The sequence below is a fragment of the Barbatula barbatula genome, assembly GCF_947034865.1.
Source record: "Barbatula barbatula genome assembly, chromosome: 2".
Classification (NCBI taxonomy): Eukaryota; Metazoa; Chordata; class Actinopteri; order Cypriniformes; family Nemacheilidae; genus Barbatula; species Barbatula barbatula.
Window position 1 is genome coordinate 13,719,638 of NC_136767.1, and position 27,687 is coordinate 13,747,324.

The window sequence follows — 27,687 nt, forward strand, 5'->3', positions numbered from 1 at the left end:
ATTAAAATGTATGCAATTGCTATCTGGTTTTGCGGAATTTACATTGGTTACTTTAAGTCCAACAGCTGTTTAGCTGGACAACACGAACCATTGTTTGCAATTACAATTAAAAAAGATTAAGGTATTAGACTGTTATACAGAAACTTTCATTCAGCACACTTGAAGTGTAGCCATGTCTAGTGGCACAAACTTGACTTAATTTCATACTAATTAACCAAAATATTTCAAATTGTGTAACTACAACATTTTCAAATTTTCGTACGGTTTACATACTACCTTTAGCATAGGTTTTGAAGTTTTAATGTTAAAAACTTTGTTTTTTTAATGACTTGATAAAGTTAGTCGCATCAAAATAAAGAAACACAATTTAGAACATCAGAGCTTTTATTTGCCATTCTTTTTCAAGACTACAAATTAAAAAAGTGGAAAAGTAGTGGGATTCAGCAATAGTTAAAAAAAAGTGGGATATGGAAATAGTATGGTTAAAAAAAGTGGGGAGTGCATGTGAACAGGTTAGACTGAAAAACCATTACATGGCATTCATTATAATAATAATAATAAACAGATGACTTCAATATTGTCACTAGCTGCCGCCTCTCAGACGCAGCACAAGATGAAGGGTGGACTCTTTCTGGATGTTGTAGTCTGACAGGGTGCGGCCATCTTCCAGCTGTTTGCCGGCAAAGATCAACCTCTGCTGGTCAGGGGGAATGCCCTCTTTGTCCTGGATCTTGGCTTTGACGTTCTCGATGGTGTCGCTTGGCTCAACCTCGAGGGTGATGGTTTTGCCGGTGAGGGTCTTGACAAAGATCTGCATGCCTCCCCTGAGACGCAGCACAAGATGAAGGGTGGACTCTTTCTGGATGTTGTAGTCTGACAGGGTGCGGCCATCTTCCAGCTGTTTGCCAGCAAAGATCAACCTCTGCTGGTCAGGGGGAATGCCCTCTTTGTCCTGGATCTTGGCTTTGACGTTCTCGATGGTGTCGCTTGGCTCAACCTCGAGGGTGATGGTTTTGCCGGTGAGGGTCTTGACGAAGATTTGCATGCCTCCCCTGAGACGCAGCACAAGATGGAGGGTGGACTCTTTCTGGATGTTGTAGTCTGACAGGGTGCGGCCATCTTCCAGCTGTTTGCCGGCAAAGATCAACCTCTGCTGGTCAGGGGGAATGCCCTCTTTGTCCTGGATCTTGGCTTTGACGTTCTCGATGGTGTCGCTTGGCTCAACCTCGAGGGTGATGGTTTTGCCGGTGAGGGTCTTGACGAAGATCTGCATGCCTCCCCTGAGACGCAGCACAAGATGAAGGGTGGACTCTTTCTGGATGTTGTAGTCTGACAGGGTGCGGCCATCTTCCAGCTGTTTGCCAGCAAAGATCAACCTCTGCTGGTCAGGGGGAATGCCCTCTTTGTCCTGGATCTTGGCTTTGACGTTCTCGATTGTGTCGCTTGGCTCAACCTCGAGGGTGATGGTTTTGCCGGTGAGGGTCTTGACGAAGATCTGCATGCCTCCCCTGAGACGTAGCACAAGATGAAGGGTGGACTCTTTCTGGATGTTGTAGTCTGACAGGGTGCGGCCATCTTCCAACTGTTTGCCGGCAAAGATCAACCTCTGCTGGTCAGGGGGAATGCCCTCTTTGTCCTGGATCTTGGCTTTGACGTTCTCGATGGTGTCGCTTGGCTCAACCTCGAGGGTGATGGTTTTGCCGGTGAGGGTCTTGACGAAGATTTGCATGCCTCCCCTGAGACGCAGCACAAGATGGAGGGTGGACTCTTTCTGGATGTTGTAGTCTGACAGGGTGCGGCCATCTTCCAGCTGTTTGCCGGCAAAGATCAACCTCTGCTGGTCAGGGGGAATGCCCTCTTTGTCCTGGATCTTGGCTTTGACGTTCTCAATTGTGTCACTTGGCTCAACCTCGAGGGTGATGGTTTTGCCGGTGAGGGTCTTGACGAAGATCTGCATGCCTCCCCTGAGACGCAGCACAAGATGAAGGGTGGACTCTTTCTGGATGTTGTAGTCTGACAGGGTGCGGCCATCTTCCAGCTGTTTGCCAGCAAAGATCAACCTCTGCTGGTCAGGGGGAATGCCCTCTTTGTCCTGGATCTTGGCTTTGACGTTCTCGATGGTGTCGCTTGGCTCAACCTCGAGGGTGATGGTTTTGCCGGTGAGGGTCTTGACGAAGATCTGCATGCCTCCCCTGAGACGCAGCACAAGATGAAGGGTGGACTCTTTCTGGATGTTGTAGTCTGACAGGGTGCGGCCATCTTCCAGCTGTTTGCCAGCAAAGATCAACCTCTGCTGGTCAGGGGGAATGCCCTCTTTGTCCTGGATCTTGGCTTTGACGTTCTCGATTGTGTCGCTTGGCTCAACCTCGAGGGTGATGGTTTTGCCGGTGAGGGTCTTGACGAAGATCTGCATGCCTCCCCTGAGACGTAGCACAAGATGAAGGGTGGACTCTTTCTGGATGTTGTAGTCTGACAGGGTGCGGCCATCTTCCAGCTGTTTGCCGGCAAAGATCAACCTCTGCTGGTCAGGGGGAATGCCCTCTTTGTCCTGGATCTTGGCTTTGACGTTCTCAATGGTGTCGCTTGGCTCAACCTCGAGGGTGATGGTTTTGCCGGTGAGGGTCTTGACGAAGATCTGCATGCCTCCCCTGAGACGCAGCACAAGATGAAGGGTGGACTCTTTCTGGATGTTGTAGTCTGACAGGGTGCGGCCATCTTCCAGCTGTTTGCCAGCAAAGATCAACCTCTGCTGGTCAGGGGGAATGCCCTCTTTGTCCTGGATCTTGGCTTTGACGTTCTCAATTGTGTCACTTGGCTCAACCTCGAGGGTGATGGTTTTGCCGGTGAGGGTCTTGACGAAGATCTGCATGCCTCCCCTGAGACGCAGCACAAGATGAAGGGTGGACTCTTTCTGGATGTTGTAGTCTGACAGGGTGCGGCCATCTTCCAGCTGTTTGCCAGCAAAGATCAACCTCTGCTGGTCAGGGGGAATGCCCTCTTTGTCCTGGATCTTGGCTTTGACGTTCTCGATGGTGTCGCTTGGCTCAACCTCGAGGGTGATGGTTTTGCCGGTGAGGGTCTTGACGAAGATCTGCATGCCTCCCCTGAGACGCAGCACAAGATGAAGGGTGGACTCTTTTTGGATGTTGTAGTCTGACAGGGTGCGGCCATCTTCCAGCTGTTTGCCGGCAAAGATCAACCTCTGCTGGTCAGGGGGAATGCCCTCTTTGTCCTGGATCTTAGCCTTCACATTCTCAATAGTGTCGCTTGGCTCAACCTCAAGGGTGATGGTTTTGCCCGTCAGGGTCTTGACGAAGATCTGCATCTGTCAGAAAATAAAAACAAAGTAAGTGACTGATCATAAGAGGTAATTGTCATGTGTATGCACTCTTACAAAACATGAAAACCACAAAAACATGTAAAATATATATCAGATGTAGTAATTATGGGCACATTGAAGACCTGCTTGCAAACGCCATTTTGGCATGTTGCAGTTACACTTGCTACCACTAGAGGCGCATAAACCTGTTACTGTAAAACCATTATATTCAAATTTTTAGGTTCAGTTCGATGTAAACATTTCATTCAAACATAGTTGTTTTAGTATTTTCCCAATCGCGGCTAAAGTACAAGTTAAGGTAAAAATGTAAAAAAATGCTCTATACGAAATTGCATCTGTATCCGTTTCAAATGAGTAATAAGTTATATTCAGGTTTTTTAAACCACTGGTTTTCGTAAAATATACGATTTGGGGAATAACCGAAACCCATTACAGAAGAGTTTTTTTACTGCGCAACACCATTTCTCTAACATGGCGGTTTTACAGTTGCATCCGGGTTCTTTGTTCAAGCCGTAACATTACTGTGAATCAGCAAAAATAAATTTGGTAAAATAGCAATTCGTAAGCGAACAAAATAACTTTACCAGATAACTACAACATATCAACATACATAAAGTAACATTTTAAAAACGATTAAACGGTTTCTGTCTAGCGATTACTGAATATGACGTTAATGTTAACCCCAAAATCACATTCCGAATATTACAAAACGTATTTAACCTTAACGAACCAATTCAAACAGAAATATATTCTTACCTTTTAAGTTTGCTTGACGACTGTAGCGATTCTTCTGAACTGAATATCTCTTCTTGTTTGCGGAAAACTGAGGAAGAAGCTCAGTGCTACTGTTTTTATACGAACGCAGGATCGTGACGTTTAGGAAACGTCACATGACGAGACCCATCCGCAGTTCCAACCCTTTTTTTTGAAAACATTTTTTGAAAACATTCAAATATACTTTAAACTAAAATTGATGTATGGGCAATGTATAGCGATCGTTTTTAACCCCTAATTATAATTAAAAATTATAATTGTCAGTAAAAAATTAACAAAGGCGATCTCTAGAAAATGCTAGAAAATTGTACACCTCCCCGGCTGGGATTGGCTGGTTAAGTTGTTTGTTTGCTTTGCTATTGGTGATTCAGATTTTTGGAATCTGGGCCAGTCAGGGCACAGTATGGTGCTATGCCATTCATTTAGTTATATATATATACAGCTACTACTGGAATACACTGGGAGTCTTGTTATTCTTATGTAAATAATATAATGAAATACCTTTCTGACAATTCTTTCAATCCCAAAACCTGCTCCCCGCTTAATGCTATGTGTGTGTGACCATTAGAACATTTGATTGATAAAATATGTATTCTTTTATTATTTTTAATCTAATCTTAATTGAAAAGCTGTAGGTATGTCGAGAAAGTTAGTCCCAAACTAAGACCATAACACAAACAGCATGTTGCAACATGTTCACTGTGTCTGTAAAGCTGTTTCCATTAAATTAATTATTTAGTATTTTAGACTGGCTTTCAGAGAGTTTTGTAAACCAGTACACTTTATATAGAACGCAGTGTGACACAAACGTTCTTGCTCTCAAACATGTTGACCTCAGACCAGTAGGTCATTCTCTTTGGTCAGGCTGACTATAGCACAACCATTTAGCAGTTCATTCACAGCTGGACATCTTGGGCTGACTTGCAAATATACATTTTTGTTATTTTGATCATTATGATTTTACCGAATCCACAAGAAGTAAAGTAACCTCTCATGTCAAATAACACATAAAAGTTCATTTCTAAGTTTTCAATGTAGTTTGTGTATATCCTGTACAGTATTTGGTTGATAAGGTGTTCAACCTTACCTTATTCTATTTTGTTGTCATGACAGATAACATGCCTGCATGTACACAATGAAACTTAAAACAAGATAAACCAGTTCTGCATTGAGGTTAATGTCTTACTGCCAATGATGAGCATGCCTTTTTTTAACCAGAACTACCAGCACTGTAAGTTTAAAAAAATGCCTTTAAATAGTAATATGAAACAGTTAAAACGTAACTGACTTGTTTAACATAGAGTTGCTCTTTGAGCTTTGTTATCTGGACAGTCATTCACTTTGTGGATATCACAGTGGAATAAGGTCCCTGATGTTTTTTCGGTCGGCTTGATTAGCTTCTAAAAGACTATCCAGATCACCCTTCTGAGCAAGTTTTTTAAGCAAAATGGTTGGGATAATGTTCTATTTGAAATAAGCTTTTCATGATATAATATACTAATCATTACTGTATCAAGTGTAATTATGTAATCCATTGACTGAGGTTTATCAGGACCAATCAGCGATTCGTTTTTTGACCGATAGCTATGGCCTTGTTTGTTACATTTAAAGTCAAACACTGAATATGCCCTAATAATGGGGTTTGTCGGAATCTACGCCCATGTTATAAATTGAAGACTTTAGCCCATTGCTCTCATAAAGGGACAATGTAATATTCAACATATATTATAGGTTCTATTTCTTATCGTTGCTTTCTGTGAATTATCTGCTTTTGACCCGAGCTGCCACATCAGAGCTCAAAAGAGTGATTGTCAGAATCATATTTGTGTACCATGCTTTTTCAGAAACACACACACGTGAGTTTAAAACCTCAGGCTGTCAAATTCCTGTTCCTTTAACTTGAGATATCATCATTATACAACATAAACAATGGATGTAAGAAATTTTATTTCATTTGTATAATTTATTTATATAAAAGTGTGTTTTATATAAATTACATTTATATTATGTTTTATCTTTCTCTATTCAACAAGCAACTTTTATTATATTGTCAACACCAGCTTAACCCAGTCTGAGAAAACTGATTTACGGTCTCTACATAAAGTTAAGATCATCCAACATAATGTTAAGAGCATTCTTTGAAAATGTAACCTCAGTATCTTTAAAATGAAAATTTAATTATAGTGAATTTAATGATTATGAAGATAGCAAAATTGACATCAAACTTTGATACTCACTTATTACTCATATTTGACACTTCAGCCTGATTTCACAGACTGGGTCACTATGTCCGTTAACATCTATCTCTCTGGACTTTGTCTAGGATTACCTTCTTGCAACAGCCGGGGTGGAACCACATGAGCTGGCAGAAACATGTGACCCGGCAAGTCAGGAGTGTTTGAGTTGTTTTGCAACTACTGCCGATCATTACCAACAGTCAAGAATGTTCTACACCGAGTGACTTGGTTTTAAGGTTAAATAAAACCACAGCGCCACCGCTCATAAACGTATAAGATGTGCTATGGCTTCCTTAACAAAAGACGAAAGGTAAGATATAACCCTCACTGAAGATATGAACCCTCACACTAAGCTTATAAAGCGTCGAATAATAAAAAGCCATTGGTCTACCTCGCCTCCCATCTGAACATAAAAACAGTATCACATGACTACATTCAAACGTAAGTTGGTTGTTGATGTGTGTTTTTGTGCTCTCGGTATGTAAATGATGCAATTCCAGGGAACGCGCTGATCTCGTGAAACACACCGGGGGTTGTCACTGCGGGGCGGTGCGCTTCGAGGTTTACAGCGCCACAGATCTACATGTGTTCAATTGCAAGTAAGGGTCGATCAACACATCCACGACATAAACATGAGTCCCTTTCACAATTTCCTGTATGTGTGAATGAAACTCGCAGTACTGTTGTCAAAACGTGTGATCACGTGGATTACTGTCAATGATCTGCTGTGCTGAGTCATTTTGTCTCTCACTTTCCTTAGTGATTTATTAAATGGCAATTGTTTCTATTTCGTTTGTCTCAGTTGCAGTATTTGCACAAAGAAACAGAACACACACTTCATAGTGCCAAAACGCCAGTTTACCTTGCTGCAGGTATGTATTATAAAATGATACATATATAGAATATAGAGATCTATAATAATTCATTCGTTTTACAGCAAGGTCTTAATCGTACTGTGAGAAAGTTAAATATTCTGTCTTGTGTCACAGGGATCCGATAACCTAACCACATATACATTTAACACACATGTGGCCAAGCACACATTCTGCAAAACATGTGGTGTCCAAAGTTTCTATACGCCACGATCTAACCCTGATGGATTTGGTGAGTTAAATGGAAAGTCAGATCTGGGATGTTTTATTTTTAATTTCTGAAGCATTTCCTTTCCCTTTTAATGTTGGTTTGTTTTGTTTTAGACATTGTGTATTCTTTAATGTTTGGTGATACAGGTGTGGCACCCCATTGTTTGGATCCTGGAACAGTGAGAAGTGTAACAGTGGAGGAGTTCTGTGGAGAAAATTGGGAGGAGAGCATAGAGAAGCATCAAACTATTAGGAGCTTGTCGAAACCAACATAATAACAGTTTATACTTCATTTGAGTTATTTTGTGACATTTTCATACGGTCATTTCAGCCGGGTAACCTAGAATGTGAACTCCTACTTTTTAATAAAACACGAAAACGTATTGCGCAGCAATTGTGGTCATGTGTTTCATAACATAAATGAATGAAAACAGACTTGTAATTCTACATTCTTGTCATCTTTTATTATTCAAACAGTATTTGTTACATATTCCTGGTGTTTAACAGGCATAAACGTGTCATTTAACAGATTCATACAAATACGTTTAGTCAGCTTTGAAGCCATACCGAACTAGTTTTGGTACAGTGTTTAGTGATCAGTTTCGAACAGTGCTTTAACAAAACATTGTAACAAAGTACAGTAACAAGACTAACAGAAAATGTAAACAATATGTAGACTCAAACTTGGTCTTCATATTACAAGGCACAAGTATATACAGGATTATTCATTTTTGGAATTTATTGTGTTGAACTAGAAGGAACCAGTCTGGGGAAGTAGCTATAAAATAATTTCAGTCAGCAGTTTATCATTAACAGACACATTCCAATGCTCTCATGTGCTAAATGTTATTTTGATCCCCCTATATTTTTAGAATGTTTTATAGACAAAAATAGAGTATGTAGTATGTAGGTGTAAAAACTGTAAATAAAACATTAAAATATCAGTGCTTGAATTTAGTCCCACGTAAGCAGGAACAGTGCAAAACAAGAATATCTAAACTAATACATTTTTACACTATTTGTTTCCACGGCGACAGCCTTGAATGTGTTTATAAACATGTAGCGTGAGAACAGTATGTAGAGCCGGCGGAACCACAGCAGCTGAGAGTGATGGCACCGCATGGCTTTCTAAAGAAGGAAGATGGAGAAAATATTTTCAATTGACGTTTAAGTAGATGACAGTATACAGCTATTTCTGTTCGGGTGAATGTACAATAGAGTGGTCCTCATAATACATAGGACATAAGATTACAGACACACAACAGGGCTTAATATGTCACCAGCTGTATTCTTTTTCTTCTGGTGCTGGACTGGTAGGGCCTGTTCAGGCTTGAGTAGAGCGTCACTTACAGCATTCTCACCAGGAGGATTAGTTCATGTTTACAGTGCACTGTGCTTATTAAGGTTCAAAGTACACAATCATTTTTGAAATGGAGATTTGACTGTTCAACAGAAACCATGTACTTTACTAATAAAATAATCGAAAATTCGAGTCAGGCAAAACAAATATTTTGAAAATGTAATTCTCATTTTAGAGTTAGGCTAATTCTTACTATAATTCCATCTGATTTGATCTGTTTTCTTTAAAAGCACACACCTTGGCACGTTTATACTGCTGCCATCCAATGATGCAGCACAAATCAGAGGGGAGGAGCCAGCTGACTGGCAGCTCGAAGACTGACAGGTACTTCCTGAAGCGGCTGATGGTGTGAAGAGAAAAGACCTGGCAACCTGTGGGTTAGTAAGATAAAAGTTCTTGGCTAGTTGATTTCAACAATACTTGCATTGAAAGAGAAGTAATACAATTTATGATTTAAATAGCCTAATACAAATCTGTGTGACTGGTTGTAGTCCTACTATCAATGTTTTTCCATAAAAACAGTACATTTGAATACTTCTGTAGCTTTTTATTTTAGATTTGGACATGTCATTAAAATGTATTATTCATTAATAATTACTTTATTATTATTATTATTTTTAATACTATTTAATCCAAAGGGACTAACAAAGAGAAACATTGTTTAAAGAGAGAAAGAAAGAGAACATTTAAGAAAGAGCTTGTCTGAAGATTTAGCAACTGTGTTACGTAAAGATCTAGAAACAGATGGGAAAACACCGGATTAACCTGGGGCTTACCTGCTTAGTACGAATGACAATGAGATGCACAACTTCCACATTCCTGTACCACAGTTCTGGGTAACAATGTCATGTTACATTTTCTTGTCAGATTTATTAAAGAACGTGTTGACAAAGAGATCCCCTTAGATAACACAAGCCCCTAGGGGTCTGCATGTCAAATTGACTACTTCAATTACAGTTTATAGCTTTGTAATTAGTCAGATGGGGTTTTGTCATATTGTGCATTGCTTTTACACACATGGAGATGTGATCTCTGTAATTGTTCTTAAACCACCATCATTAATGTGCCTCTATGCCCATAAAAACAGGTCTCGCTTGGGGTGCTCTCACTTGTGTCTGTATAATAAATTGCAAAGTAATGGTTCTTGTTTGTAACCATACAGTACCAAAACAAATTGCACGTGCATAATTGAAATACAAAATCTTAGGTGTTCACGTTGATGCACTTCATTAAGCAAACCAGTAGATGGCGCATTTGGCCTAGAAAACACATTATTTCAGATCATTGAATTAATATTTAACATAATGTAATGAGATTTACCTAAAGGTAGTCTTCCAGAAGAAGCCAGATGACTGTTGCCAAAGACATAAAGGAAATAACAACAAAGTATGATGAATGTAATATTCTTATTACTCACATGAGCTAATTATGATCAAAAAATGCAAAAATGAATCGCAGTTTGAGCATTAAAACGGCATTCTTGAGTGCACAGCATTACAGATCTTTATGTTAACTGTATTGTGTTATTGTATTAGGGCTGTCACAATATCAGATTTTCACTACTGTTTTCCTGTGTCCAAAAGGATTCACAATTACAATATTATCAATAATATTAAACAGAAAGGTTTTAAAGAAATAAATGATGCAGTCAAATTTATCTTCTATTTAGTTCATTTTGTGTTTTCTCTTTTTTTGGTCATTTAATGACACTCATTATGAACGTTGGGAGGCAGAGAAAGAGAGTTTGTAACCATTGTGGCTCTTGAGGGCAAATCTTTAAACTAGTAATGAATTATACGGTTTAAGATATCATGTTTATTGTGACACCTTTAATTACTTTATGCATGAACTGTGTATTGTATGTTATTTCATAAGTACCAAAAATATGGCACGTTAACAATAGTTAAGTAAGCAAACTACAATGTCCAATTTCTAGCAAGAAATAGCCTTCTAGATCAATAAACCTGATGTGATTTTTACATGACAAAGATTTATTTGTCTTGGGTTTTGCTCTCTTTCTCCTCCATTGTCTGTCTTTTAAACACACACACACACACACACATCCTGAGGTCTGGGGTTTTTCTCAGATTAGAACTCTAAATCCATATCCAGTTCCTGGAATTCTCTATCATGTCCTGGCTCTCCCGGTCACACCACCTGTGCAGGCCCAGCTCAGCCTGAGATGACCCAGTCCCAGCGCCAACTTAACAAACACTGTCTGCCTCCCTCTTTCTCTTCCCCCTTTCTTTCACACGGATCAGAAAATCACAGTTATTTTAATAACAAAATAAAGCTATTTACAATACTCCTAAACCCAATTCTTACACAAACCTGCTTATATTCAATTTAAAGCTATTCTGCAAATTTATGAGCCCAACAATCTTTAATTTGTTAGATTATTTCCATAACACACAGTAATATATTTCTCCCTAATCCTTACCATAACACCTATAAACAGCTGTGGACAGCTGCAGACTCAAAGCGAAATATGATTAGGCTTATTTATGAAATTTGGTTAAATGTTAACCAGCTTAAAACATCATTGCATTAAAATATGGTTTAAGACTGGCTCAGTTTCTTACAACCATTCATTTCTCAATACCCAAACATAGCCTTCATGTAGCACATTCTCTCACATCAGCGGACATATTTCATTATCAGCCGTTGTTTGCATTTCTTCCATCATTAGTATTGATTGAAACTTTTTCAAAGAAATGGTAAACATTCCTATAGCCACACACTCGGTGGACTTGAATATGACCTGAATAACAATATCTCTGATCCAAAGCTGGGTTTTCCCTCCTAAAATGATTTTGTGTTTTGGTCTGTTGGAATCTGTGTAATGTGAGAAAGTGTTTGTGTAGCAGTGGTACATCTAGTGTTCTGTGATGTAAAAATAGAATTTGTCTCAAAGAGTATGTACAGCATACTGTATCTGAATGTCTTTCTTGTTTATGTTAATGTTGGTCAATATACTGTGTAAAAATGGACAAGTGTGCTTAAGGATAATTAAAGGTTCTTGATGTACAGTTATAGCATATGTTTTTGCTCCGTAAATGCTATGCTAGCGAAGAAGATCATTAGGCAATACTTTTCTTTGACTGATTTAATCGTTTGAATTAAAACCCAGTCAGAAGTCTGTGCCTTTATATTATAAAAGTCAGAGGTAAGAGAGGTAAACAACTGCATGAGTTAAGCAACAACACAGGAATACATTACCACATACAGTGATGCCAACTCAGCAAGAAATTAGTAAGCTTGTCTAAACATGTTTGAATTTGACCAGTATGATTTTTCTGATAAACACAAAGAAAGATATTTAGAAAAATGTTGCCAACTATTTCTGAGGCACCACAGTATAAAAAATTAAAATGGTAGTCCAAGGTGCCCAAGAACTGTTTGTTTTCCTTCTTGAATTCTTCAAAATATCACATTTCGTGTTCAACAGAAGAACGAAGAAAGTTATAGAGGTTTGGGACAATATGAAGGTGAGTAATTTATGACAGAATGTTCATCCCTTTAAAGAGATATTTCACAGGCAAATCAAAGTGTCCCCATGTTTTACTCACCCTCAAGGCATCCTAACCGAATATGACTTTCTTCTTGAAGAATAATACCGGCGAAGTTATAATACCACGTATCATTTTACTTCCAAGCGGTAGAATGGGAGCGCTATTAATGATGATGTCTATATTCCGTTATCCCTCTGATGCGCGTGAACCAGAGGCTTGTTTTTCCGCCAAAAGACGGTGACAATGGTCCCACACAGCAGAGATGGCATCCTTATGGAGCAAAACACGCCTCAGACATGCCTGCGTTATTTGCCAGAAAAACAAGCCTCAGATTCACACACATCCATGGGATAACAGAAGCTAGACATCAACGTTAATAGAGAAGAATTTTGATTTGCCTGTGAAATATCCCTTTAAGTCACAAATCTATTAGTACCCTGTTGTTGGGAAGTTCATTTTTGCATTATATGACATCATTATGAAGGTACCTCAGGGCTTCGTAGATGACAGTATGATTGGCATGACCACTTACACCTCTTCCATCAAATGTTAAGACCTGCGGACACACCATAAACCAGAGGTAGATAAATACACAGTCAACATGAGACCTCTGAAGTCAAGCTATCAAGTAGCTATAAATAACACAATGCATCAGCCATTCTACAACAATTTAGTACAACAATTTAGTGCAATAGGAAGAATAGCATTTCATAAATTGTTTAAAAATGGTAATAATGGCTTTCTATTACCGCTTTAAAGGGATAGTTCACTCAAAAATTAACACACAATTCTGTCATGAATTACTCACTCTCTAATCCTATTTTCTTTGTTTGGTTCAATGCAAAGAAAGAAATTTTGAAAAATGCTAGCACCTGACATTTCTGGGACATCATTGACTACCATATACGAAAATAAGGTATCCCAGAACAGTTTGCTTTCCTTATGTGTTAAACAGAACAAAAAATATACAATTATTTTTCATACTATGGCAGTCAATGATGCCCCAGAAATCTCCGTTGCTAACATTCTTCCAAATATCTTTCTTTGTGTTCAAACAAACAAAGAAATGTTTACAGGTTTGGAACAATTTAAAGGTGAAATTACAGAATCTTAATTTTAGTTTGAACTATCACTTTAACCGTGACTATGTTTACATTTTGTTTACTGTATCCCGCAGAACAGAATCTAGTATGCAAAAATTTCCCTTTGTCTTTTTCCCTACATTATTTCTAGTTTCTACCCACCGATGAAGAGGGTGAAAAGATTGAAAAAAGACCATAAACAAAAGAACAGAACTAGTCATTTGAGGACTCAGCAGTTTAGATGGTGGCAGGCATTGCCAGGACTTTGTGGAAACATCTGATTGCGTATTGTCTCTCATATTACGTTGCATGTTGGTCTCATTTGTAGTCGCAGCTAATGCTCATTGAAAAGTAACTGTTTGTAAAAAAAAAACTACAACACCATAGAATCAAATGGAAACATGTCAATGAGCATTAGAGGTAGTGATAGCATTACATGGCTATGGGAAATTTAGCCCTGTTTAAAATGAATTAAGACCTAGAACACAATACCTCTGGGAATTCAAGACTTTTTAAGACTTAAAATTTTGATTATGGAATTTAAGACTTTTTTAGACTTAAGACCACGCGGAAACCCTGAACGCTGCAGCTCAAAAGTGCCAAGGGTGGAGAAAATATGGTTGACAAAATAATATGTTGTGGCAGGTATGTAGATTGTTGCCAAAGACAATGAGGTGAATGAGTCAGCTTAGAGGAGCACATCAGCACATCATTGAATAGGAACTCCAAACATTCACAAATAAAGAAAGAAAGAAAGAAAGAAAGAAAGAAAGAAAGAAAGAAAGAAAGAAAGAAAGAAAGAAGGAAAGACATTTATTTGTCTATAAGAAGACCTATGGAAAAACATGCTTGAACACTTTTATCACTCTACAATGAAAACATTCCATTAACTTTATTAAACTCAATATTAAATTACTTGCAATTTAAAAAGAATCAATGCACTTAAAAGAACAGTTCATCTTAAAATGAAAATTATGTAATTATTTACACGCCCTTTTATCATTTCAAACCTGTATGACTTAAACATAAAGATCTGTAAAGAAAATATTTTGAAGAATGTTGGTAACAGAAAATCATTGGTCCAATGACATTTGGTTATAATGTGAACTATTCCTTTAATCATTTTCAACAAAGAATAATTGAATTGAGATAAAAAAGGCTAAAACAATAAAACATAAACTTCTGTTTTACAAAATAACACAATTAAACTGACTGCACACAAAGAAATTGAGAAAATGTAAAAAATGATTAAAAACTGTGATTGTATTGTTTTTGCCCAACCTGTAATTCTGTGATTTAAACAGAGATGGCGATAGAGATGCAAAAGAAATGCAGCTTTTATTATTTAAATCAAAATTTACTCTTTCACACAAACACACAGTAATATACACATCTGTATAAACCAAAGGAGCATATTTGTCCACAAATCATCCCATAATCCTTCGCTCTTTGTAGCCCTGTTTTAGTGTCGTGGTCAATAGGAGCAAAAGTGGACGACGGGAAAAACAGGTGTAAACAGGGTGTGGAACATTTTGAGCTTGTCCACTTTCGAACACCTCCAAAAGGTAGTCAAAGACGCATTTGACCGGATTGTGTTCGAGGTGTTGAGGCTTATGTGATTGAAGGTTATGAGAGAATGGTGACGCATACAAGATGGCTACCTCTTTTCTCCCAGCCGTTTGAAAGCCAAAGTCAAATTAGAGTGTAATTTAATATAATAATATCAATATTTCCATGGCCACTGCCAGGGTTTTAACATAAAATTAAGGGTTTAGCGAGACTGTGCAGAACCATTGGCTTTAGTATGTATTAGTTATCTTGTGGTCGAAGTCAGACTTGTATGCAGTCTGGCCGTCGGGTAGAAGGGAAACTGACGGCTCTTTGATCATACATCTATTGATAATAGTTGACAAGAACATTGAAACAATCGAGGTAAATCAAGCTACGTTGCATGAGAAAAAATAGTTTTATTTGGCTTGGTTATGCCAGTCTTCTTTGCTTGGCTTCCCTATGAATTGTAATGGCATGTGCGGTAGAGACAGTGAGAAGAACAATAAACAGTACATTTCAGAAAATAAAAGTTAGTTCTAATCTTGATTTCAAATTCTTTTAGGGATATTTTCTGGAAGCCCCTTAGTGTAGGCTGATAAATATCTCTACTTGGGCTTGCCAACAATGACCCTGGGGAACCACATGAGTCTGCTTTAGCCGGGTTCAGCGGTATTATGGGACATTACGGCATGTGTAATTATGGCTAAATAGAGAGGGCCAATGACAGGTTGGTCTGAGTAAATTAAGCATTCAGATATGTTCTCACTAAGGCAACTGTATGAGAAAGTCACATGCTTTCTTGATTGTCAAGAAAAGGTTTTGATGAAGTGAAAGCTAAAATGTACTTTATACAAAAGTGTGCTTGAAGGGCCTTCTCTACAGATGTTACTATTGTGTATACAGTATATAAAGACTCCAAGACATATTTCTGAATTTTCATTTGGAGATAAGTAAAAGACTATGGCTCTTCAGTCAGTGAACCACTCACTTTCAACCTCTCCTGAGGATTATTGTATATTTATTTTTTGACCATCCCTAATCTTCATCTACAGCCCAGAGATGGATATTTGAGTCTTCTACTCAGACTATTAAACAAATGACTTGAGTAGATTTGGCTTTGAAAGACTTGAGACATGAATTAGACTGAACATTCTAGACTGACATGTAAACGCATCTTCTGCAACCATGTGCTCCTCTATCTGTCTGTGGCTAAATGTGGTTTTATACTCGATTATTAAAGAGTTTAGGCAGATTTCAGGAACATTTTGTTTGGGAATAAAATAACACACTGACAAGACTGGTTTGTGCACTCAACCTTTTTTGTAGATTTAAAAATGGTCTCTCATTGGCCTTAACTGCAAAACTATGTACCGACGTCATGTCGGACTGTTTTGACAGGTCTTTCAACCTGCAAAGGTGTTCTAAAGAAGTTTTTGAAGATTTAGGTCATAGAAATACATCAGAGTTGGGGTGATGCCATTTTGTACAAAAACTATTTAGAGGTTTCCTACCAGGCTGATGGTGTAGTTTCTGATATGTTTGTGGATCAGAGAGGAGATCAAAGCAGTGCTCCACTGGACCGTCGGGTCATCTGGAAGCTCTCTGCAGGTGGAAGATAAAAAAAATATACTACATTTGTGTTTGACAGTCTCAGGATGAAAGACCCTATATCGATTTATTAGGGTGTTTTGGTTTAGGACCATGTGACGAAAATGTTTCTCATGATCTTACAAATCTTTGAAAGTCTTATGGTGTATGTTTCAGTGTTTGAATATACTTTTGTAGACAAAAAATATAACTGTGCCAAAATATTAAAGGCCCAGTGTATGAACATTAGTGAAAACCAATGGCTCACTCCAGAACTAAGATGTCGTCACGTTTATGCTTCTTTGCCAAAAGAGATAACGTATTTATGAAGTGCACTCTGTAAAGCAATTTGTCCGTTTAGGGCTACCATAGAAACAACATTTCATGTAAGGGGACCCACGCTGTATGTAGATAGAAACAGAATGGCAATAAAAACATAATGCTTCATTATGTAAGGTCTTTATACACATCTGAAGACATATTTGAAGAGTGACAGTATTTACAACTGCACAAATACAAATTACTTTTGTGTATGGTCTTTGTGTAATTTTGCCTGAGTGGTTGACCTTTATAAACCGACATAAACAAACAAACATACACACACGCACGTGTGCATGCACACACACAAACAACAAACACAGACTGAGTGCTACAACAAAACAGCAAGGTCATGGAAGGGCCGGGTTTGGCTTAAGATCTGCAGTAGTGAGTGAGAGTCTCTGATTTACTGCCACAGTCTCACACAGTTCAGCTGGAATGCACCTCACAGTCCTCTCTTAAGTTTGGGATCAAAGGTCATCCGGGCTTTTCCCTTCCATTCAACTAGAACTGCAGCTTTGGGAAAACATGGGCTATGCATCATTCTCTCTCTTTCTCACACACAATTTTCTTCCTTTCTTTCATTTTTACACACCACATAGCTGCTGAGTAATGTATCGGGGTCAAATAAAGCTTCTTCCTCTGTGGCCTGTATTGTGTGTTTTTTGCCTTTTTACTCCTAGAGAACTTATCAAACATTGAAAATTCAGAAAAAAAGAAAATAAATCCCATAATTAGTTACATTTTCAGCCGAACAGAAAAAATTGGCCGAAATATCCAGCCTAGCAACCCACTCAAGCTGTCTTCAAAGGGTGATCTCTTAAACCTGCCATAACAAAGGTTAAAACTGATAAATAAAACAAGAAAAGCTCAAAACCAGTTGAGAAAAAATTAACTCTGAGTGATGTGCGACGGCATGTGACTGCTTTTATGTTTCTTTATTGTCGGAGATCACGCACATTGACTCGTGCACGTTTTAAAGCCGGGCTTTAAACACAACAGACTCTTCACATATAGATGTGAATGATCAGTCAGTAACTGCAGGTCATCCGGCAGGTGCTGATATCACTGAAACAAATTTTAAGCCTGTTTGTACGTACAGACTTGCTGCCCCTCAGTTGTTTTCATTAAAATGATTGTGCACCATATATAAATTATATATATAATATTTCTAGAACTAGAATGTTTAGATGATCGGTAAAAAAAAGTTATATTTTATTGTGCTGGAACGACCAATGAAGAAAAATATGTTTAATTCCAATAACTGCTCATTGTAATATACCTGCCATACATTGTTTCTTGTTCTGTCGCTGTCATTCTGTTGCACTGTGGAACTTCTGTCACGAAAACAAATTCCTTATATGTGTGAACATACCTTGCAATAAAGCTCATTCTATTCTATTCTATTCTATTCTATTCTATTCTATTCTATTCTATTCTATTCTATTCTACTCTAGTCTATTCTATTCTATTCTAAGATATCTTCCAAAGCACCTTAAAGTTCCCAGATGTTGTCCATACTACCTTAAGACCCGATGCAGTCCTTTTCTGTTCTCCACAGAAGGAAAGAAGATAATCCTAGTGGAGTTTACAGTGATATGGGAGGAGCGGTGGGAGGAGGCATTTTAAAGGAAGTCTGAACGCTATAAAGATCGGGTGTGGGACTGTAGGGAACGAGGGCTGGCAGACATGGCATTAACCAGTCAAGGTGGGATGCAGGGGTTTCCCAGCTCAATCAGCCGGGAAGCGGATGACAGATATTGGCCTGAGGGAGACTGAGAGAAAGAGGGCAGTGCGAAGACTGGGGGAGGCAGCAGAGAGAGCCCCTTGCTGGATTTGGAGCAGGAGGGAGGAGTTGAGGTGGCAGCCAGAAGGAAGTGAGTAGTGGCTGGCCACCACTGCTGACCCGTCAACAGGAGAGTGATATGGTTGGGGGGTCGAAACACTTCAGGATCATTGGTAACCATCCGATGACACAAACCCCTGGCTTAAGGCTCCAGTCATGGCAAAATGACAGAAAGAGAGGCGTTTATATGCATTTATAAGTAGGTCTATGTATATGTGACACAGTTCAATAAAAGAAAGGAAGGAGGCGGGAACCGGCGAACGTAACACAAAATTGTATTAAATAAACAAACAACAAACCGAAAGCCGGCAGGTCCCTCACGGACGACTTCCGACCATTCAAACACATTAAAACAACAAAAAGTCCAGGCCTGGTCCTCTCTCGTCGTACCCTCCTGTCGCTCGACCCGGAGCTCCTCCGTGAGAGATGCGAGACCGGTGTAACGCGCAGCTGACACTGGCACTAGGCACGTCGCGCCTTGCTTGTTACAGTATAAAATCAGTATTGTTTTTAAATGATGTTCTCTTCCAATTTTGTGGTTGTTATTATACAATGAAATTTTAAAACGTTTTTTAAAGTCATTTTCCATTTTTGGCCAAGTGCATCCTGAATTTTCGGTATCGGTTTCCGCTGAGAATTTTCATTTCGGTTCACCACTACCCATAATGCCTTCACTCTTAACAAATGCTGGGTTATAGGACCACATGGGTGGGTCAAAAAGGGTCAAACCCAACTATTGGGTTAATTGCATACAGAAAATGTTCAGATGTGTTGAATCAACTAAGCTGATGATATCCATCATGGTGTATGAAACAAGACTGTTGATTATGACATTTGTATTGAAATTGTATACTTTTATAATTGAAATTGACATATTTACATACGTTTTTGTGGGATTTATCCCAATAACAGTATGCCACTAGTAATTTAGAAGCATGCTAATACCAAACTATTGGAGTCTCCTGTCTACTGTGCTGGCAGCACACACCAGTTGGCCCTGAATGTGTTAAAAACAGCCAAAAGCAAAATCCCAGCTCAAGGTTAGGAGTAAGACAGGGGGTGAATGTTAGGGAAAGGGATGGACAGATCATCCGTTGTGTGAAATGAGGCCACCCCCCTCCTCTTTTCACAATGGAGCTTGACAGTTGTTTCAGTTCTGTTGTGATGGATTTGCACACAAATCAAATGGCGGTCAGGGTCACGGGGGTCGTCTTCGAAAGATACCATATTAGAGGAGAGGTTCATGCGAGGTGACGTGAAGGTTAAAGAAAAGGAAGAGTCAATGATTAAAAGGCTGAGAGTGATGTAGCATCTTATTTACAAAAGCCCAGTTTACACCTTCAGTTTACAGGGTAAATTATGGTCTGGTATAAAGATAGTGTGAAATATTCGACAGTCATGTTATATTTAATGAATACCTTCATTAACAGTTCACCCAAAAATTCGGTCATCATTTACTCACTTCAAAATCTGTATACATTTCTTTGTTTGGGTGAACACAGAGAAGTACATTAAGATAAATGCTTGTTACCAAACAGTTCTTGGACTCTATTGACTATAATATATAATATCCGTTTTTGCGTTGTGCTGAAGAAAGAAGGTCAAAAAGGTTTGTAATGACATTAAGCTGAGTAAATGATACAATAATTTCAGTTTTTGGGTGAACTTTCCCTTTAAGCCCATGTTATTACGTCTAGCATAGTTTAGCTGCTTAAACAAAAACATTTAATGTTGCTTGGCAAAAAACCCCGACATTACACATTTTTAACTTTCAGAAACAAAAAAACACGAAATTTAGAGAATAGTAAAAAAAGGGGAAAAACACAACATAATCTATCTGACCTTTTTCTAAATGGATCGAGGGAGAATGTTGGCCTCGCTATAGCAACAGTGTCAAATGCCCCATAGTAACCTCTTCTCTCCCTCCCTCCCTCCCTTTCTCTCTCTCTCGCTCACTACATGTGTAATTGCTTGCAGGCATCTGAATGTAGCAGATGAACTTTGGCCTACTGAGGAGGCGGTGTGTGTGTGAGCAAAGTGGGGCGGGGGACTGGCAGCATTTGTTTAGTCTAGTCACATGGGGCCCTGGCTGCTTTTCCGTTTCAAGGCCCAAGTGCACGCTGGGAAAAAGCGATTGCTGAACAACAGTTAACCCTTCCAGCACTAAAAGTTGACTGAAAAGAGTTTGCAGTCATGCCTGTGGAGATTTATAGAGTATGAGATGTGAACATATCAGTTAGTAGCTCTGCTGAAAGCTGGAGTGTACTTTCATTATTCATTTAGATTTTCAGGAGCAGCCAAAAAGCCTATCCCAGCCATACATAGAACACCCTCTAAAATAAAATCACATTCTGTAATACTTGGCACAGAAAAGCCCTGCAGCTTCCAGACATATAATACACTGCTTTATGATGAAAGAAAAAATGAGGAAAATCAAGAAAAAGGGCAGAGAATGCAAGGCTTACTGTTTCTGCCTTGGAAGAGATGGAAGTCCCAAATGTTCATGAGAAAAAGAAGGATAGTGTTTTTCTAAGACACGCTCTTGGCGGGGAGTGCGTGTGGAGTGCTGTCTGGCAATACTGTTAACAGGGCTCATCTCTCTGTGGGTCTTGACCTGCCATCGGTCCCAACACCCACCAGGCCTGACTTTCTGTCCTCTTTCTCCAGTCGATAAATCACAGGGTTTAGTTTCCTCGCAGAATCTGTGTATAATTAAAATGGAGGGTGCTGGTGGCTGGAGAGAGTAAGAATGCTCCTCACACTACTGTTGTCCTCTGTACTGTCTGCCGCAACTGAATATAAATATTTGTTGTGTTGTGTTTTTATTAGGGCTGTCAAAAGATTAATCGCGATTAATTGCATCCAGAATAAAATAAAAATTTGTTTTTGACATAATATGTCTGTGTACTGTGCATATTAATTTTGTATTTGTTTTAAATATATGTATTTAAATATATTGTATATTTTACTTTAATATACGTAGTCATACAGGTTTGAAATGACAAGACGGTTAGTTTATGATGATAGAAATTTCCTTTTTGGGTAAACTATCCCTTAAATATGCTATTTAAGGCCTTAGTTATATTTATCACATAAAACAGGAGGCATATTTTCATTGTATTTTATGGGTGAGATAAGTTGGGATACATTCTCAGTTTAAACTGCTGTAAACCAGCTTGAGAAGGTAAAAACATGGTAAAAATGACTCATTCCCTAAATTGTTCATGAGTTAAAATTTTGCTTACTGTAACATACAGCCAAAACAAGCATAAGACAATGATTTGACCATGTAAACAGACGAAGCTAAGCCATATAAGACAATTTTCATTTTTAGTTTAATTATTCCTTAAAGAAATGTAAAGCTAAGTCAAGCACTCTCCAAGAAACCCTTTTATCAGACCAGTTCAAGTATAAAAAAGCGTCTGCCAAATGAATAAAAAGTAAAACAAAAAAGAGAGAACTATTAGAGGAAGTAAAAGAGGACAGGCACTCAACCTGATGTTAATCTGTTAGGCAGGTGGACTGTGTTGTCTGTGTTTTAGAGTGACAGAAAGTACATCTTTCTGCCTCAATGCATAATACAGAAAGAAAGAGAGAGAATGAGTGCTTGGGTCGACTTAGTACAGGTTCAGAGGAGCGTGTTCAGATGTGCTCTTATCACAAATGCACTCCCATGATGCATTGACTCGGTCAGAGTGTAGGCGGTCAACACAGCTGTGAGGCGGAGAGGGATCACGCGACCCATTCAGAGCCCGTGAGGACACACACTCCAAGTTAAAGGGATAGTTCACCTCAAATTGAAAATTCTCTCATCATTGACTCATCCTCATGTAATTTCATTCCTGTATAAATGGCTTTGTTCTGATCAACACAGAGAAAGATATTTGGAAGATTGTCATCAATTTTCAGTTCCGGGACATCATTGACTACCATAGTCTTTCTGTTATAAAAGACAAGCTTTTTTTCCTACTATGGTAGTGAATGATGTTCCAGAACTGAAAATTGATGACAATCTTCCAAATATCTTTCTCTGTGTTCTTCGGAAAAAAAATATGTATACAGGTTTGAAACAATCTGAGGTTGAGTAAACTATGACAGTATTTTTGGGTGGAGTATCCCTTTAAGATGCAACAGAGAAACAGTCCCACGGAAATAAAAAATGACAATGCCTATTTTTTCATGAAATATTGCAGTATTTATTGTAAATAGTTTAGTAAATAGTTTCTCAGAGCATCCGTTAACTCCTCCCCTTTAACTGTCAGTCTGCTGCCAGTTCCATTTCAAAATACAAAGGCTGTTTCATGCATCCAGATTCTCAAATCGAAGAGGAAGACGAAAGCCATGGCCACTATTTTTATCATTAGAAATTCCATTTCAGTCAGAAACTCGTCAAAATACGGTAGTAAAAATTATTGCAACTTCCGGTTCACAGGGACTTTAACAATAATTGTGTGAATTTACCTTGACATTACATTCAATGAGCTGTTAACTGAAATAAATGAAAAAGCTCCTCACTACTGGCAACAAATCAAACACATTTTGAGACTGAGGGGAATATAATTTCAAGAATATTATGTTTACTTCATATTAAGTATTTACTTCAAGAATTCTTTAAGATTCAATGTTATGAACTACACACTGTGAACGAGTGCAAGCGATGTGTACTTGTGGAAAAAAACATCTTTGCCTTGAATTCAAATATATTATAAAAGATGTATACGTTATATTGATGTTGCGTGGTACTTGAAGTGTAAAAGCTCAAAAAAGAATTCTACTCAACGGAGAAGTGTTTGTTCAGAAGTTTCTGTGTGACAGTGGTAAAAGCTGCTGACAGCAAAATTGGTTCACAACACACACACAAAATCCCTGATCACTCAACTACATAGCGACCTTTCCTGACCAGCATTGAGCCCAGATGACCTGGTTTAGACACACACACGGGCTTAAACGTTCCCATGAGATTACCACAGTCTGGTGAGATCATGCTATGCCTATGAAACAAATGAAAGACACAAAAGTTCATTTTAGCTGCTCTGAATCTGCAAGCCAGATTCTATAAATATGAACACGCATAAATACAAAAGATCCCGGTGACTAAAAAGTAAAATGCTATTTAAAATCAAATCCTCTTTGTTTTATAAAAACACACTAGCGATTCACAATCTGGGTTTTGGAAAATGTGGGTAGAGATAAAATCCCTGTGTGCACGTGTGTTTTTGCATGTCTGTCTGTGTTACTAGGGGATAGGACTATAAAGATTACATTGTCAGCTGCTGGGTAAAGACTGAAAGGGGAGTGGGAAAAGGATACAGAAAGACAGAGAGATAGACAGACTGTCTATATTAAAAAATAAAGCAAGGAACCGGGCACCATGCCAGGTGATTAGAAAAGTTACGGATGGTTGTATGTGTTTACATGATACTTATGACCAAGTCAACAGACACACACAAGTACTTCCAGGCTTCTCAGAAAACACCTTGATTCTTCTTACTGCCACTAGAATGCTCTTCTGGTCATTGACCTCACACATACAGTACATATAGTCAGCTGAAAAGTTGTTGTTTTAGCATTGACTGGAACCTATGCATACAGTACACACACAGTTTGTTTGTACATAATATAATTTGTCAGAGGTGTATGTCTAAATACCTGAAACAATCAAAATAGAGACACATTTTTTTGTTTTAAAACGTTTTGAGTCCAAAGCAGTCAAAACATATTCAACTAGGGCGTATCGTAGTGTCTAATCTTGTTTTGTTAAATTTGGAAGCACTTAGATGTCAGCCCAAGTATAATCTGTTAAACAATCAGCCAAGCGCACACACACCCAGGGGACAGCTAGTCAGGCAATAATGCTTTAGTTTTTCCTTCCTAACAAAAAATTAACAACCTTCAAATGTTGAGAAGAGTTTTAGACCTCTGAGTTCCTGCAGTTTTTATGCGTGATAACACCAATGCCAAGAGGACACGTTTACCAAAAAAGCTAAATCATGGAGTGAAGAACTACAGGCTGGGTCAAAGAAGTACTTGGAAAATAGCCAGGAAAACATATACAATCACTAAGTAAATTTTTGACAAATGGAGTATAACAATTTTGTTCTCTTCGTGGATGAGAAAACTCAGATCGCCTTATGTTTTTTACATGTTATTTAACAAAACCTCATTTAAAAAAGTTTTATTTTCATGATGCTTTTACACATTTCTGTTGACTTCTTCACTTTTGAACTGTTAAAAAAAGTTTAATAAGTAAGTAAAAGACAAGGCTACCAACATGGCGGTTTGGCTGGGATGGACTGTTATTGCGGCTGCAACAACTCAGAATGAAGTACGCAGGAGCAATGTGGTATCTGACATGCTAATATCATTCTTTTTAATGATTGATACATAGGTTTTAAATGTGAGGTTACTACCACTAGGTATTTCTTGTAATGTTCTATATTTGCAATTAGCTTTGAATAAAAGCTTCTTCTAAATGTAGGAACGGAAAGATTTTGTTTTAGTTTGCACATCATAAAAAAATTATCTCCGAAAACAAGTTTGATGTTGCTTCTGAATGTTGTATTATCATTAAGAATAAGCAACATCTTATAATCTTGTCTAAAAGAATCTTGCTCTCACACACACACAGCTGGTTTGTATAAATGCAAAGACAGAGTAAATTGCGGTCACTTTAGATAGCGCATGCCACTACTTAATAAACTTACTGGCTTGAGTAAATTTCACCACGATTTGAGTGCCCTTTGTTACCACACTCTTATGAGTTTTCTGGTTGCAAAACGTATTTACATGTATATAGATCTGTTGTTACAGAACTCACTACAAACACACCAGGGCCCTTGTGTTCATTTCTGAAGTGAGTGCACTTATGCAGACTTATAAAGGTTTATACTGTTATTTAAGTTAAATGTTTGGATACACCTAACTAAATGTATACTGATCTAATTCATTAATTACATTTTATTGACTTTCAAATTCATTTCGAGGTCTCAATACAAACTGTGTTTACAAATGATTTTCTTCACTAAACTAAAACTAAAATAATAAATAATGGAATGGTAGAGTTGGACCAGACAGTGAAGAGAAAGCAGCCAACACAAGTGCCAGATGGATATCTTGTAAAGTTGGTTGAGAAGTCTGCAGAGCTGTAATCCTGGCAGAGATTGGCTACTCTAAAGACGCTAAAATATGAGACAGTAGAATATGTAGGCGTATCCAAACTTTTTACTTGTAGCAGGGTAGTCAACTCTGTTACTAATGTATTGCTGATACACATGGCTTTTTGTCTCTAGTTCCTTAGTGCCCTTGAAACTATTGCAGGCTAAGCAATGACAGAATATGTGGGTGGAAAGAACATTTTTCTGTACCGCCGTGATTTGATTTGGAAATCTGGAATATGGTTATTATGCGTTATCTCAGTGAATGAGGAAACAAATAAAGATTCAGAAAAGCAGTGTGCAAGCACACGAAAGCGAAGAAACTTCACAGATGTTCACACGATGAAAACCAAAACGATGAAATATGAAGGCTGTAATCTTTCATAGTGGCGTCACAATTGGTTCGTCAGGTGACTCTGCCCCATGACTGGGCATATCAGAATGGAGCTCTTAGGGGGGTGGAGAACGGCTCTCTTTTAGAACCCCCATCCTGGTCATTTATGTCCTCAAGTGACAGAGGGAGCTCTCATTCATCAGCCTAAACTGACTGTGCCTGTGTCGTGAAAGAATGGAGGGGGTTTTATTTGTATCAGAGCCAGTGTTTGCTCAGAGGGCAACCAGGGGAGAAGAGGAGGGGAAAGGCTCAGCATGGTAGACCCTCAATGGGCGTGTTGACTGCAGCTGACACCCCGGGGGGACAACCACACTGGATAAAACTGTTTATTTAATGAGCCCGAAATAAAAAAATCCACAAAGAGGGGAGATGGGTTTACTCATCTTATTAGCTTATAGATGGATAGCATCTTTATTACATTACTAGAGCTGGACAAGATTAGGATAGCACGTAATGTCAAGTGTCTGTGCAGTATGTTACATGCAATCTTTATTCTATGCTTTAGTTATTGTAGGATAATGAGTTGGATATTCATTTAAGAAGTCTTTGCACAGTGAAAATGTGTGAAGTAGCCTAATTTGTGTGTCCAGTGCGCTGCCCTTACTTGTTATCTGTGATGGTGACATTGTGGGATGGGATGCCCAGAACTTTACAGCTGTCAAGCAGTTCCATTTTGCGTAGTGGTCCTTGATTGTTGTAGTTGCCTGAGCATTGGAAAAATATTTTAAGATATTCCTATTTTATTTTGTAAGTGCTCTTAAATAACTCTACAGCAAACACCTTTGAAATAGTCTTTGTTTGATTTCATTAATGCAAAACACAGTGAGTAGTATTATTAATACTGTAATGTAAGAAAACAATATGATTAAACACGTTTACGTTATTTTTGCAAAAATAATAATAATTGCAACTGAAACAGAATCTTCAATCTTAAACAAAACCTACCTGTTGACAAACACAACAAATGTACGTCTACTTTTGATTCGACAAGATTCAAGACTGTGGGTGCAAAGAACATGCATTCATCATCTGGATGCGCGGTGACTAACAGAGCTCGGCTCCTGGTGGATCTCATGCGACCCTTTTCCTCAGAATTACGTAAGTGTACATCGGATCTCTCTTGTGTTGGACAAAATTGTTTATTTCCACCAGTGTGTAACGTGTAGAATATTTTATCCCGCATGTGTGGCCATAGCTGTCTATATCTGCAATACACAAACTTTATAGAAACGATGTAAGCCACAAAGACACATATGACCGTAACGAAAACAAACATCTCGACCGTGTCTTAAAACAGTCCGTGTGGAACACACATTTACGGAAGATAGGTTCCTATACACCCGCAGAGCAGTTTAGACCAAATCCTTTGGTTATTTGTCAGGACTTTAATATTGTTTTAACATTCAGCATCTAATCACCATATTATATAATCTACTAAAAACAAAGTTGC

The 27,687-nt window shown here is 38.4% G+C and overlaps 3 protein-coding genes across 3 annotated transcripts; 1 reads left to right on the forward strand and 2 right to left on the reverse strand.

The window, feature by feature from the left end:
• Window positions 1-366: 366 nt before the first annotated feature.
• Window positions 367-4,242, reverse strand: LOC306905731 (polyubiquitin-C). Its single transcript, XM_079476574.1, has 2 exons — window positions 4,097-4,242; window positions 367-3,325 (listed from the first exon to the last, which is right to left on the reverse strand). Exon 2 carries the CDS (start codon window positions 3,323-3,325, stop codon window positions 584-586), a length of 2,742 nt encoding a protein of 913 aa, XP_079332700.1. The 5' UTR covers window positions 4,097-4,242; the 3' UTR covers window positions 367-583.
• A 1,206-nt stretch (window positions 4,243-5,448) lies between these two features.
• cenpv (centromere protein V) lies at window positions 5,449-7,879 on the forward strand. Its single transcript, XM_079484410.1, has 7 exons — window positions 5,449-5,564; window positions 5,959-6,049; window positions 6,438-6,661; window positions 6,852-6,950; window positions 7,154-7,223; window positions 7,341-7,455; window positions 7,581-7,879. The coding sequence occupies exons 3-7, from the start codon at window positions 6,636-6,638 to the stop codon at window positions 7,706-7,708; spliced, it is 438 nt and encodes a 145-aa protein (XP_079340536.1). The 5' UTR covers window positions 5,449-5,564; window positions 5,959-6,049; window positions 6,438-6,635; the 3' UTR covers window positions 7,709-7,879.
• Window positions 7,871-27,584, reverse strand: pigl (phosphatidylinositol glycan anchor biosynthesis, class L). The gene is made up of 7 exons (XM_079484398.1): window positions 27,183-27,584; window positions 26,842-26,941; window positions 16,450-16,540; window positions 12,794-12,861; window positions 10,114-10,145; window positions 9,031-9,164; window positions 7,871-8,561 (listed from the first exon to the last, which is right to left on the reverse strand). Exons 1-7 carry the CDS (start codon window positions 27,511-27,513, stop codon window positions 8,433-8,435), a joined length of 885 nt encoding a protein of 294 aa, XP_079340524.1. The 5' UTR covers window positions 27,514-27,584; the 3' UTR covers window positions 7,871-8,432.
• Window positions 27,585-27,687: the final 103 nt, after the last annotated feature.

Bases quoted from the DNA above. Each gene is read 5' to 3' on its own strand.
- LOC306905731 (XM_079476574.1), bottom strand. From the start codon at position 3,325: ATGCAGATCTTCGTCAAGACCCTGACGGGCAAAACCATCACCCTTGAG.
- cenpv (XM_079484410.1), top strand. From the start codon at position 6,636: ATGGCTTCCTTAACAAAAGACGAAAG. The intron at 6,951-7,153 runs GTAAGGGTCGAT...CGTTTGTCTCAG, and splicing joins CTACATGTGTTCAATTGCAA to TTGCAGTATTTGCACAAAGA. The intron at 7,224-7,340 runs GTATGTATTATA...CTTGTGTCACAG, and splicing joins GCCAGTTTACCTTGCTGCAG to GGATCCGATAACCTAACCAC.
- pigl (XM_079484398.1), bottom strand. From the start codon at position 27,513: ATGTTTGTTTTCGTTACGGTCATATGTGTCTTTGTGGCTTACATCGTT. The intron at 16,541-26,841 runs GTAAGGGCAGCG...TTCCACCTGCAG, and splicing joins GTCACCATCACAGATAACAA to AGAGCTTCCAGATGACCCGA. The intron at 10,146-12,793 runs GTACCTTCATAA...CTTTGGCAACAG, and splicing joins GTCATCTACGAAGCCCTGAG to TCATCTGGCTTCTTCTGGAA.